Genomic DNA, 10,908 nt, shown 5'->3' with positions numbered 1-10,908 from the left:
GCAAAGTGTTTAAAGGAAATAAACACAAAAACAAAAAGCAACCCAACCAACCATGCCCACTCCAGCTGATCCCATTCCCAATATGACCTGAATCTACGCATGAATGACCGACTGAGTGATGAAAAAAGGTGTGGATAGAGACATGCCTGTATCGAAGGGGGAAGGGCAAAGGGGAAAAGGGGGATGAAGAATGTTCGTTGACAAGCTCCGTGAATTCTACCGGAGGTTAAGAGAGAAATATTTTATGCTAAGTAGCCCAATTCATCATCGTCCAGACGCTCCAGATACTCCTTGTCAAGGAGAATTTCTATGCACTTTTTAATGTCGCCGACCTTGGGGACAAATCGAGACCGGATCTGGTTAATGGTCTCGCTCACAAGCTGCGTGTGCTTCATCTTCTTTCGCGCCTTCATAATACGAACAATTGCAGACTGTTGGACGAAATGTTAGCATCATTATGGTTGTGGGGAGTTGGAACTTGGATGTGGGTTCAGAACATACCTGCAATACCAACTTGCGGTCCTCTTCGATGGTCTTGTTCGTCTCGACTTCCTCCTGCTTCGCCTCCTTGACGCCGCCAAGGTTGAGGTTCACCCTGATCTTCTTGCTCTTGAAGTCGTAGTTGAGGCGGAAAGTCTTGCCGGGTCCGGGCTTATCGCCGCCATCCATCAACAGCACCTTTGCCTTGAGAATTACGGCCAGGGCTTGGTCGAGCACCTCGGAGCTCAGCTGGGTGGCGCTGGAGATGTCATCGTAGGAGTAGCTGTCCTTCTCGTTGAACAAGAGGAGAATAGACATTTGATAGATTGAAACCTGGAAAGTATAGGGCGTCTTGCTGTTCTTGCAATAACCGGCCTTGATCTCACCCTTGCACAAGTGCCACAACCAAGTCAACTTACGGCCGTCATGCTTGTGCTTGTAGAATCGGACGAATCGCTCAATCTCGGCGGAAATTTCCGGAGGCGGGTCGAAATGGGTGCTTGGTGGTGTCAATGGCCAGAAACCTGTGCCCAAGATAGAAAATGTAGAATCAACAGCCTTGGCATTACCGACAGTCTCTAAGTGATCTCGGAACTCCTTATTAAGATCCTTTGAGATCTGCATATCTTGGAACATGCGCTGAAGCTTGTTGGTGTATTCAAACCCACAGGCTTCCTTTAGCTTGCTAATCATGCTGGTCTCAGCATCGTCCGAGGACGAGTTGCTGTGCACCAATCTCCTGGCCAACATGCGGGAGTAAAACTTTTGGAAAACGTCCTTGTCCTCGATGTACTTGAAGACGGTCATGATCTGGGACAGGGTTCGCTCCAGATCGGCCTCTTCGATGCTTGTGGTGCTCTTGCGCAAGAGGACATCTGTGTACTTGGCGAGCAGCTCGGGTGACTTGTTAGACCCAGACTTGCACACCTCGTTTCGATTGACAAACTCGCGGCAGGCGTTGTCCAAAGACCGCGTGAATTCGGGTTCATCGGTAAAGGCCCTCTTCACCAAGCCCTGATACTGGGTGTGTATCTCCAACAAGGCATCGACGTAGACCTTGGGCTCCAGCTTGTCACCCTCAGACGATTGAACTTTTTGGACGGCGGCCAACCCTGCTTTCCGGACATGGGTTTCGAATCTGGTGCGCAGCGGATCAAGGCCGTCGGGGATGCGAGATAACAGATTGTACATTCTAGCCATGTCTTCCTCACGATCGTTGTCTAGAAGTACCTGGAACTCTTCCCTCAGAGACAGGGAATGATCGGCAATAAGAGCTTGGTTACAGCATCTCTTGAGAGGAAGCGCAATGTCCTGGTGAAGGTACATATTGACGCGCTCTTCCTCCTCTGCCAGTCGCGCCTCTGCCTTTTTCATGTACTCAACGACAGTGTTCTCAGCGACAAATTGTTTGGACTCGGCCTGGTAGAATTCCTTTGTTGCTGCCAAGAAGGGGCGCTCAAAGTGATATCTATACACGTCGAGCGTCGACTTGGATGGATCGGCCTCGTCCAGGCCAAGGGACACAAACGAGTCGACGACCTGTTTGATCTGGCCGTACTCGATGGTCTCGCCGTTTCTCTGTTTCTCCACAAGCTTTAGAACGGCGTCCATGACCTTTTCTGAGACCTGCTCGAACAGCACTTTGCGCCATTGGACGAGGTGTAGAGTATAGACATCGTATATGTTCTTCTTGCCTTCGTCGATTTCCCGCTTGACCCAGTGCCTATTAAGATACTGAAACAGGTGATGGATGTATTTGGCAGCGACGGTGTATCGGTTCCATTCTTTGATGTAGTAGGCTAGCAAAGCCTCGTCTGTGTGGGATTTGGATGCCTGGACGAGGTCCGCTAAATGACGCTGGAGGTATTTAATCAAGTGGTTGTAGAGATCTTCACCCAACAAGTGAGCTGTTCAGCCGACAAGAAGAGCGGGATACAAGTTAGCGAGCGTTTGACTTGGTGTGGGGAGAGAGATGCAAATGTCAACGAACCTCCGCGATGACTTGTAGTCATGGTAGGGCCGCTAAGGCCGACGGCTTTCTGCGAGGTACAGAAGTTGTGGACGGCGCTGCGACGATGTGAGCAATCGGGCGTGGACGTGTGAGGACGGGAAAAGACACAACATACGTATAGACTCCCATGTACATTTGCATGTCCATGCCCTGTTCGAGGTCGTTCATGATGCGGGTGATGCCATCCTCCAGGTACTTCCATCTGCAGGGGCAGTTAATGTCATGTCACGCCGGCGACGTTGCCATGATTGACACCATGGGGCGACGACTCACGTTGCTTTGATGTCCTCACGGTTTGGAACCGCAGGCATTCCCATTCTGGCCACCATCATGGAGCGTGTGGATCGAGCCCTGTCAAGAAGCGGCAAGGCGGGGTGAAGAGTGATGCTCCTGCGGCTCGCGTGGGTGGATTGGCCGACGATGCACGCAGCGGCCGGATCGCCTGTGTTGGCTCGGGATTACCGCGGCGGAAGAGGCGGACGAGAGCTGCGTCGGTGAGGACCGAGGAAGACGCCGTGGTTGATGCGTTGCACTGGAGTTGCACTGGCGTTGTGAGAAGGCTTGGAGAGAGCCCTTCAGCTCAGGCAGCGGAAGTCAGCGGTGATGCTCACGCACCAGCCGGACGGACAGTGGGTCACTCGATTAGAAGCAAACCAAACCACCGGCCAGTGAAGCTCGACGCGAGCAAATGGAAGAGGGAGGAGTGAAGAAGTCCCTCGGCCGGTTCGCTGCGAAGAGATGCAAGAAAAAGGAGAAAAAAATCGGCGAGAAAAGTGAAAGAAGAAGGGAGGCTGAGGAGTCGATAGACAAACAGACGTAATGATGAGGGATCAGGCAGTCAAACCCAAAGCTCGAGTTGCTGAGGCAAGGCTCCTTGGCAAGGCAGGCCTGCAGCCACAAGGGGAATAGCGCCGCTTTCTGCCCTTCTCAACCGCCTTTTGGCTTATTACTCTCGCATGCACTACTAAGACTCGAATAAGACGGGACGCGTTTCAGTGATTTCGACCGCATCTCATCTGGTTTTTATCTCACTATCATGCTTAAGTACCTATTACGGCTTTTTGCATGGCCAATCCAATATTCTATCAGTCTAAAAGCCAAGTGTGAATAACGCAGCGCAACTTGGAAGAAATGAATGGATCGTATTGCTCTCTGCAGTTGTAGGGACTTGCCTCCCTGTGATATTGCGGCTAGGCGGCTACCTGGCAGGCACGCTAACACTAAGCCGCTAAACCTTCCAGCAGGCAGCTCTCCCTGATCTATCAATCCTTTGCAGTGTACAGAAGAAAAGGAGCTTCCATGCTAATATCCATACTCATTATGATTCACTCGGCATTCGGCTTCATGCTGCCTAAACAAGATGGGTCCTGTAGTTTCTTTCTTTCTCTTTTTCTTTCATGTTTCCTTATGTACATGTATTGATATAAGGTAGTACTAGCTGAAGGTATATACAGTACAGGCAGCGCTTCTAGCCTCGGACTGACAGCTGGAACCATTCATAAGCTTCATTCAAGTCGTAAAGTTTCGTAAGCCACCAATTGACGCCGTGGGAATCCCCTGACCTGACAAACGCTCAAAGAAATTAAAAATTAAAAATTAAAACACGCTGTTTGTGCTTTTCCCACTCTTGGTTGGTCCTATCACATGCGCTGCTCATCGCCACCACCCAACTTCTCTACCACCCGGAAGATGTTGACACAGAGATTTGCGGTCCACGCGAGGAGGCCAAGGAGCATAAAGGATGCGAGAGCTTTGGCTAGCCCCCGTACGATGTGGTCGCCAAAGGTGTGGTAGACGACGTGTTCAAAGGCGAGAGCGGTGCCTGCTGATTTGAATATGATGAAGAATAGATCGAGCAGGATGAGAGACATTTTCGAACGGGCCGAGCGCAGGCCGAGGGGCTTCCCTGTGTACTCATCGTATATCATATACCCGTTGAAAGGAATGGCTACCGAGTCCACCGCAATGGCAAAGATGGACTGTGTTCGCTCAGCGCTCTCGCCGAGCGCCTTGTCTTCGAGGTCGAACATCCTTGCGGCAATCCCTAGGGCTATCATAGACATGATAATAACAGTCAATCGGAAGAGCAAGGGAGAGAGCGAGCTGCGCATAAAGTGGTTCCACAAGCGGTTGGAAAATACTTCCTTGTGCCGCTGCTCATGGTTTTTGTCTGGTAGGTGCAAAGCCATCTCGTTTGGCCTGCTGTAGCCAGGTTGGAGCTGATTGAGGGCTTCGATATCGATTATATGGCTCTCCTGCGGGCGCCCCCAAGCCGACGACTGTACGAAATCTGCCCATGAAGTGGTCGGCTGTCCATAGGCTGATTGTTGAGCGGAAACAATGACGGGCTCGGCGGATCGAAGATGATCCCACTTCCTTCCTCGTGCTGAGGCTCGTCCGTACTTGAACAGGTGTGGTATCCGGCCGCGCTCGTTTTGCGGAGAGCCCAACTTGGGGTCATCTTCCCAAGAGTATCCATCTTTTGACATCCGCCGTTGGGTGGGCTCGGGGATGGCATTGCGCTGTGGTGCTGCAGAAGGTTGAGGAGGATTTAGCAGCCGGAGCTGCTCTTCGGTGAAGGGCCCATCACGGACGGCAACCCAAGCTATACGGAGTCGAAGAGACAAAGGTTAGCACTCAGTCACTCAGGCCGGAGCCGCCGGCACAATAGACTGCTTGCATATCCTTACGAGGGATCGTTCTCACTGGGCGCTGGCGAGCCTCTGATGCTGTTGCTCTGGATGATGCTGAGGCCGAGGCTGAGGTTGGAGAGGGAGAGTCGGATACCAATCTCGACCCGGGTTCTGGCGGAGGTGACGCCATCGAACGAAAGGTGCAATCTCTCTATGGATGTCTACCTCCCCCGGCTGGATGCTAAGAAAATCTTGCGTGAGGGTCGATGGACAGTCGCGAACACGGATCCGAGGTATATATGCTGGGACAGAGAGGATGGCCTGCCGTCACAAGGACGCGGGTTTGGGTGCAAGTGGAATCTCGTAGAGGAACAATCATACGCATGCCGCAGCTAGAGATGAATGGGTGTGAAGCTTGAAGAAGAGGTGGAAGCACGAGGTGGGTCGACAGGCTGGAGAGATGCTGAGCCCATGGTCACACGCTTTGAGGCAGAATCTGGTAAAAAGCCATGCAATGCACGAGTTACTGCCAAGGCCTGGGCAAGGTGGAGAGGCAGGCCAGGGAGCCTTGAACCTTGTTTTGCGAACCTGGAACCGGCTCGCCAGGGCGGCAAAAGGGCTGCAAAGCGCTCCAAACAATGGCCTAGAGCTTAAAAACAGACATCCCGGGACGAGCTGAGACCTCCCAGGTTGCCTGCAGCTGAACCCGCGTGCAGTGCTCCATACTGTATGTACGAGTGCCTTACGTAGGGAGAGGAAAAAAGAGAGAGGCCGGCGCTGGGTCTGCTAAGAACCGGGGCGAGTTAGTGCCATAAGTTGGGACGATCCCAGGTTCCGAGTACCGAACAGTATTCTTACATGCCGCGCTGTTGGAAGCATGTTGGTGGAAGCTGTGCCGAAGTGTGGCGGAGATGAATTCGTATGCCCGTGCTGTTATGTTGTCGTAAGACTGGACTGCGCACGGGGCCATATCTATGAATCCAATCCATGGTATATAATACGAAGCAACTGGGCTTGGATACGAGCATAGACAGGTACTCGCAGAATATTGGATAATACAAAGTCCCAGAGTTGCCACGCGTAGAAGAGCAAATAGCGCAGAATTTAGCAGCATGGAGTACATAATGGCACCCAGCAAATGGCACCCAGCAATGCCGCGGCACTGGGCGGTTCCCTGTCCCTCCTACGTAACTTGGTAGACTAACTAATCTAGCGGAGTCGTTTTAGCAGCAATCTCCGTAAGCCGTGCGAGCTTATCTCGAATCGTTCTCGTTCATATGACGGCATAGACTCACGAGATTTTACAGTCTCCGAATTGATTTCCGCCGACTTTGGTACCTTGTGGCTTGTACCTTGAGTCTTGTATTTTGTATCTTGAGTCTTGTATCTTTGTCCCATCGCGTCACCTGACTGCGCGCGCCTGTTCTTGTTCCCGTCAGACGCGCAAAAGCTCAATGGCGGCACAGCCTTTAGGCGCCGTGTTTCAAAAACAGCATCGCCGGCGCTTGGTCTGCTGGATCTGAGTTAGATCGGGCATCATCGGCGTTTTGTTTTCATTCTTCTTCTTTTCAGGCGCTTCTCCTTCGGGCTGGCTGAAGAATTGCAGCCTCATCTCTCTTTCTAAGCCTCAGAGTGTTTCTGTACCTTTCCCCTCTTCTTCTCTTCTCTTTTTACGGAACATCTTTTGTTCAGATTTGGCATCTGGTTCTATTTCTTGCCCTCTTTTTTTTTTTGTTGTGCTTGTGGCGGCACTGTCACCGCTCGCGCCTTGCTTCCCAAGCCCAACCTGCCGCCAACCCCATCTCCTTCCTCATCTTCGCGATCCTTTCGGCCGCACAACAATTTTCTTTCTTTTCATCTTCGCTACCCCTCACTGGTGCGAGGCTTTTATTCTTCGACACGACGGGCGATCCCAATTCATTTGTGCCGGCGCAAAGCAAAGATCTGAACCATACGTAGTTTCGAGTTGGGAGATAAGCAAAAGGAAATATCAGCGAAATGCCGGCCTCGTTGAAGGAGCGATCGAGCCGGCTGCAGATGTTTGCACGCCTCAAATCCGACAACGAAGTCAGAAACAAGTCCAATGCCGACGTCAACACCAATGGAAATCTCAACGGCAATGCGGCAGTCCAGCAGACTCGCGAGCCAGAGCGCTATCAGAGCTCTGCTCCACCAGCCTTCTCGTCGGCTGTAGAACGAAGGGAATTGGCGGACAGCGCTCGAGTTCCTATCCCAGGAGCCAATGCTCGCCAGCCCAGCGCACATCAGCGGAGATTTAGCCAGCCGCCGCCCGAGTCGGTGCCGCGATCCCATTCGCAGTCCCCAGCCAGCCAGCATCGCCCCATGGACATATTTACGGGCTCCCAATTAGGCGACAGCTTTATGAATTCTGGCCTAACAACGCCGCAGTACGAGCCATCCGAAGCCGATCACGAACCAATGCCGGATAAGAAGAATACAATTGTTACTGCTCCTGCTCCTGCTGTCTCGATCGCTGCTCCGGCCGCCATCACCAGACCTGCTCCCCGCTACAATTTTGATAGGAGATTTCTCCCCAATGACGGTGCCGCCTTTCAGCTCGGAGAAGACCTCCTCATGAGAGTAGTTCCAACTAATGGACACCGTAACGCCGCATCCACATACATGAACGATGGTTTCAATCGAACCGCCGTCAATGGGTACAACAGACCACCCGGAAACTATCGACCAACCTACGCTCGACTAGAGGCATCGCCAGAGAAACAACCCGTGTTGCCCATGCGCGATATCAAGGTTCGACATGTGCCGAGGCCGAGACAGTTTGAGTACGACGACAGAGAAAAGAGGAGCACATCCCCTGCTTTTGCAAACAGAGGGCGGCCGATGAGAGATAGAATAGACGATTTCCGTCCCATGGCCAGATTTAGAGACCTAGAGGAGGTAGAGGATGAGGAGGGGGCAGCTTACGAAGAGGAGAATGGAGACCAGGACGATGGCACATCCACTGTGGGTGGCCGCGAAGACGGACATGCCACTCCGAGAGTGAGAGGGCATCCTCTATCACCACATCGAGCTGCGCTGGAGCGCCTCATGACGACAACCATCCCACCTTTTAAACCAGCGGCGCCTAAAGACAAGAAACGCCGACGGGGAAGCCTCGATTACGATGACATGGCTCTCAGCAACATGGCCTACGCCGATCTCGATAAAGAACCATTCGATTTTGACCCCTCCAAGGCGACAGCGCAGACCAGTACGGGTGCTCCTGCGGGTACTGTGGAAGCTCGCGTCGCAAGGATAGAACAGGGCATGCACCAGAGCGAGAAGGAGCAGCGCCTCATGTTTGCAAACATGGATTTCGACGACTGGGAAGAGGCGGGCGACTGGTTTGCCGAGCAGTTTTCCGAGATTATGCACAAAATGAGAGTGGTTAGGCGTAACAAGCGGAAAGTGATGAGGGAGTTTGAGGACGAGGCAGCCTCTCGCGAGGAGGCGGTCCGGGAACAGACAGTGGCTATTGACAAAAAATTGAACCGGATGCTGCAGGAGGGCCAGCGTTTGATGACTCCAAACGACGCCAAGGCTGCCCAGCAGTGATGCTTGTTCTTTTACCCCGAGCAAGCTGCATTTTCCCGGTGCTGTGTCATTTTGAGTGCGGAGTTGTGGGTATTCTTGCAGGCTTGACAGATGGGATGGGATGGGATGGGATGGGCGGCGCTGGGCGTGGCCTAGAGCGTCTTTGAGCCTCACAATGGAAAGCATGGCGTTGGCGGGTAATGATCTAATGAACTGAGATTGTTTTTTTCTTTTTCTTTTTTTATGTGGGATATAAATGGAATGGTCTAGCCAAGATGTGCTCATGTTGCGCCATCTAGAATTCTTCGTGTTGCTAAAAGAAGCACTTTTCTGTTGCAATGAGACAACTAATCTTATCCTCTCTCTGCCTCTTCTTTCATGTTCAAATCTCAATCACCTGCTTCACCTTTCTGTCACGCCCAACCACCATCCGCAATTGAGCCCCTGGCTTGTCTGAGAAGAGGCCGTTTCGTAGACCTTCGGAATAGAGCTCGTAGGCAGGGTAATAAGCGTCGACAAACCTGACGACCTGCTCCTTGGTCATGCCGGCATTAGGATCCCCCCTCGTCAGACGAAGATGCTCCTCCTGCTCCAGGCGCCAATCGTAGACATACTCGGTATTCTCCGAGTCAATATGAAGAAAAGCATCAAACAAGCGCGTCACATCATCGTATTCACCAAGTTTCTCGTTGATAGCCAGCAGATGCTCTAGGCGGTGCTGGTGGAGAGTGCGGCTTGGGGCGGAGTGTTTCGCGGCGACGGCTTCGGGGGAGATGGGGCGGAAGCCGATGCACCAGCCTTCGAGGATGACGACCTGGAAGGGGTTTTGGGGAGGTTGTTGTTGATCTTGGTTGATGGGGGTCCAGGTGGAGGGGGGGAGGCGGTCGCCTTGGCCGGAGAAGAGGGCTTTGTCGTATTGGGGGAGGGAGGTTGGTGCGTGGGTGAGGAGGGAGGAGAAGACGGATTTGAGGAGGGGGATGTCGTGGGTGCCTGTTGAAGATGTGAGTTTTTTATTGTTTTTGTTTGAAGAAGTTTTATTGAAACTGATGTGAAGATTGAAATCATGTATATAATATGATGAAGGGTGTGTGTATAAGTGGTGTAAGTGAATATGTGAGTAAATGAGAATATACATACCTGGCTCCCCACGGACCTGCCACAGGGCATTATCCGGATTCTCACGCGCCAGAGCAAGCTGCTGCTCGTGCGTCAGATAGAAATCGTCGATGCTGCAGACGAGGGTCGGGATGCCCTCGCGGTTGAGGGCTTCGGCGAGGGGCACGACGAGGGTGGATTTGCCGACACCTTGGAGGCCATTGAGGCCGATGATGAGGGGACGCGGGGGGTTATTATTATTATTGTTGGGGTTGGCTTGTTGGTGTAGCTTGAGGCGGTTTAGGATGAATGGGATGCATATTGGGGATTTGTCGTCTATGAATTGCGTTGCCATGGTGGTTTTTGTTACGAGAGATTTCTTATGAGATTGGTGGTTGAAGGTGCGCGAACGGATATTGATATTGATGTCTATATTATGGATGGACTACATGGGGGAATGTGGGCTGCCGGTCTCCGGGGCCGCACCGGTGACTTGATTGACCGAGTGGTCGGGTTTGGCTTTTATTATTAGCGGACTAGAGGGTGAAGGTGAATTTGTGTGGGGAGGCGGTAGATTGATGAAGCGTGGGGGAAAGATGAGAAGCTGAGTGAGCGAAACACGTGATGTCGTGATGTTAAGATGGGAGTAGTAAGTAATAGGCTATGGTGTAGCAGAAGAGGAACTATTAGAGATAGGAAAATGGAGTAGAGGGCAATGAGTTGCAGTATGCTGGTAGTATGTAAGATCAGACCGGTGATGCCCGGGGGAGAGTATGGGGTGCAGAGTGTGGAGAGAGATGGAGAGCAATGCCATTGAATGCAGTGCAGCCAGCACCCGTACCGATAACCGTCAGATGCTCGGAGAATACTAGGGTATTAAAGAAGGAGGATGGATTCGAATTGCATGTGTCATGTCATGTCTGTAGAGATAGCAGGTGCCTAGTACACAATACATGCTACTCCGAAGCTTACCGTAAAGTATAGACGTCTCACAAGTTCTTAGTAAATGGCTGACATGAATTGGACACGTGAATGTAACTCGTATCCTGTCATCCCCCAGCTTTTGGCCTTTACAATACCCCAACTTTTCTGCTACTCCGTACTCCGATGCACCAGCAGAACTTCTCCAAAAAA

At 52.0% G+C, this 10,908-nt stretch overlaps 4 protein-coding genes across 4 annotated transcripts; 1 reads left to right on the top strand and 3 right to left on the bottom strand.

Moving 5' to 3' along the window:
* Window positions 1–242: 242 nt before the first annotated feature.
* T069G_01254 (cullin family domain-containing protein) lies at window positions 243–2,808 on the bottom strand (the record flags this gene model as incomplete). Its single annotated transcript, XM_056168464.1, has 5 exons — window positions 243–431; window positions 502–2,387; window positions 2,471–2,547; window positions 2,607–2,693; window positions 2,765–2,808. The coding sequence occupies 5 exons, from the start codon at window positions 2,806–2,808 to the stop codon at window positions 243–245; spliced, it is 2,283 nt and encodes a 760-aa protein (XP_056033780.1).
* Window positions 2,809–4,131: 1,323 nt separating this feature from the next.
* Window positions 4,132–5,314, bottom strand: T069G_01253 (uncharacterized protein; the record flags this gene model as incomplete). The annotated part of the gene is made up of 2 exons (XM_056168463.1): window positions 4,132–5,096; window positions 5,182–5,314. The coding sequence occupies 2 exons, from the start codon at window positions 5,312–5,314 to the stop codon at window positions 4,132–4,134; spliced, it is 1,098 nt and encodes a 365-aa protein (XP_056033779.1).
* A 1,808-nt stretch (window positions 5,315–7,122) lies between these two features.
* On the top strand, window positions 7,123–8,700 carry T069G_01252 (extracellular mutant protein 11 domain-containing protein; the record flags this gene model as incomplete). The annotated part of the gene is made up of 1 exon (XM_056168462.1): window positions 7,123–8,700. The coding sequence occupies one exon, from the start codon at window positions 7,123–7,125 to the stop codon at window positions 8,698–8,700; it is 1,578 nt and encodes a 525-aa protein (XP_056033778.1).
* A 361-nt stretch (window positions 8,701–9,061) lies between these two features.
* Window positions 9,062–10,129, bottom strand: T069G_01251 (uncharacterized protein; the record flags this gene model as incomplete). The annotated part of the gene is made up of 2 exons (XM_056168461.1): window positions 9,062–9,669; window positions 9,817–10,129. 2 exons carry the CDS (start codon window positions 10,127–10,129, stop codon window positions 9,062–9,064), a joined length of 921 nt encoding a protein of 306 aa, XP_056033777.1.
* Window positions 10,130–10,908: the final 779 nt, after the last annotated feature.

This window comes from Trichoderma breve, chromosome 1, assembly GCF_028502605.1.
Source record: "Trichoderma breve strain T069 chromosome 1, whole genome shotgun sequence".
NCBI lineage: Eukaryota > Fungi > Ascomycota > Sordariomycetes > Hypocreales > Hypocreaceae > Trichoderma > Trichoderma breve.
The sequence above is the reverse complement of the archived record's forward strand: the minus strand, read 5'-3'. Positions and strand labels throughout refer to the sequence as shown.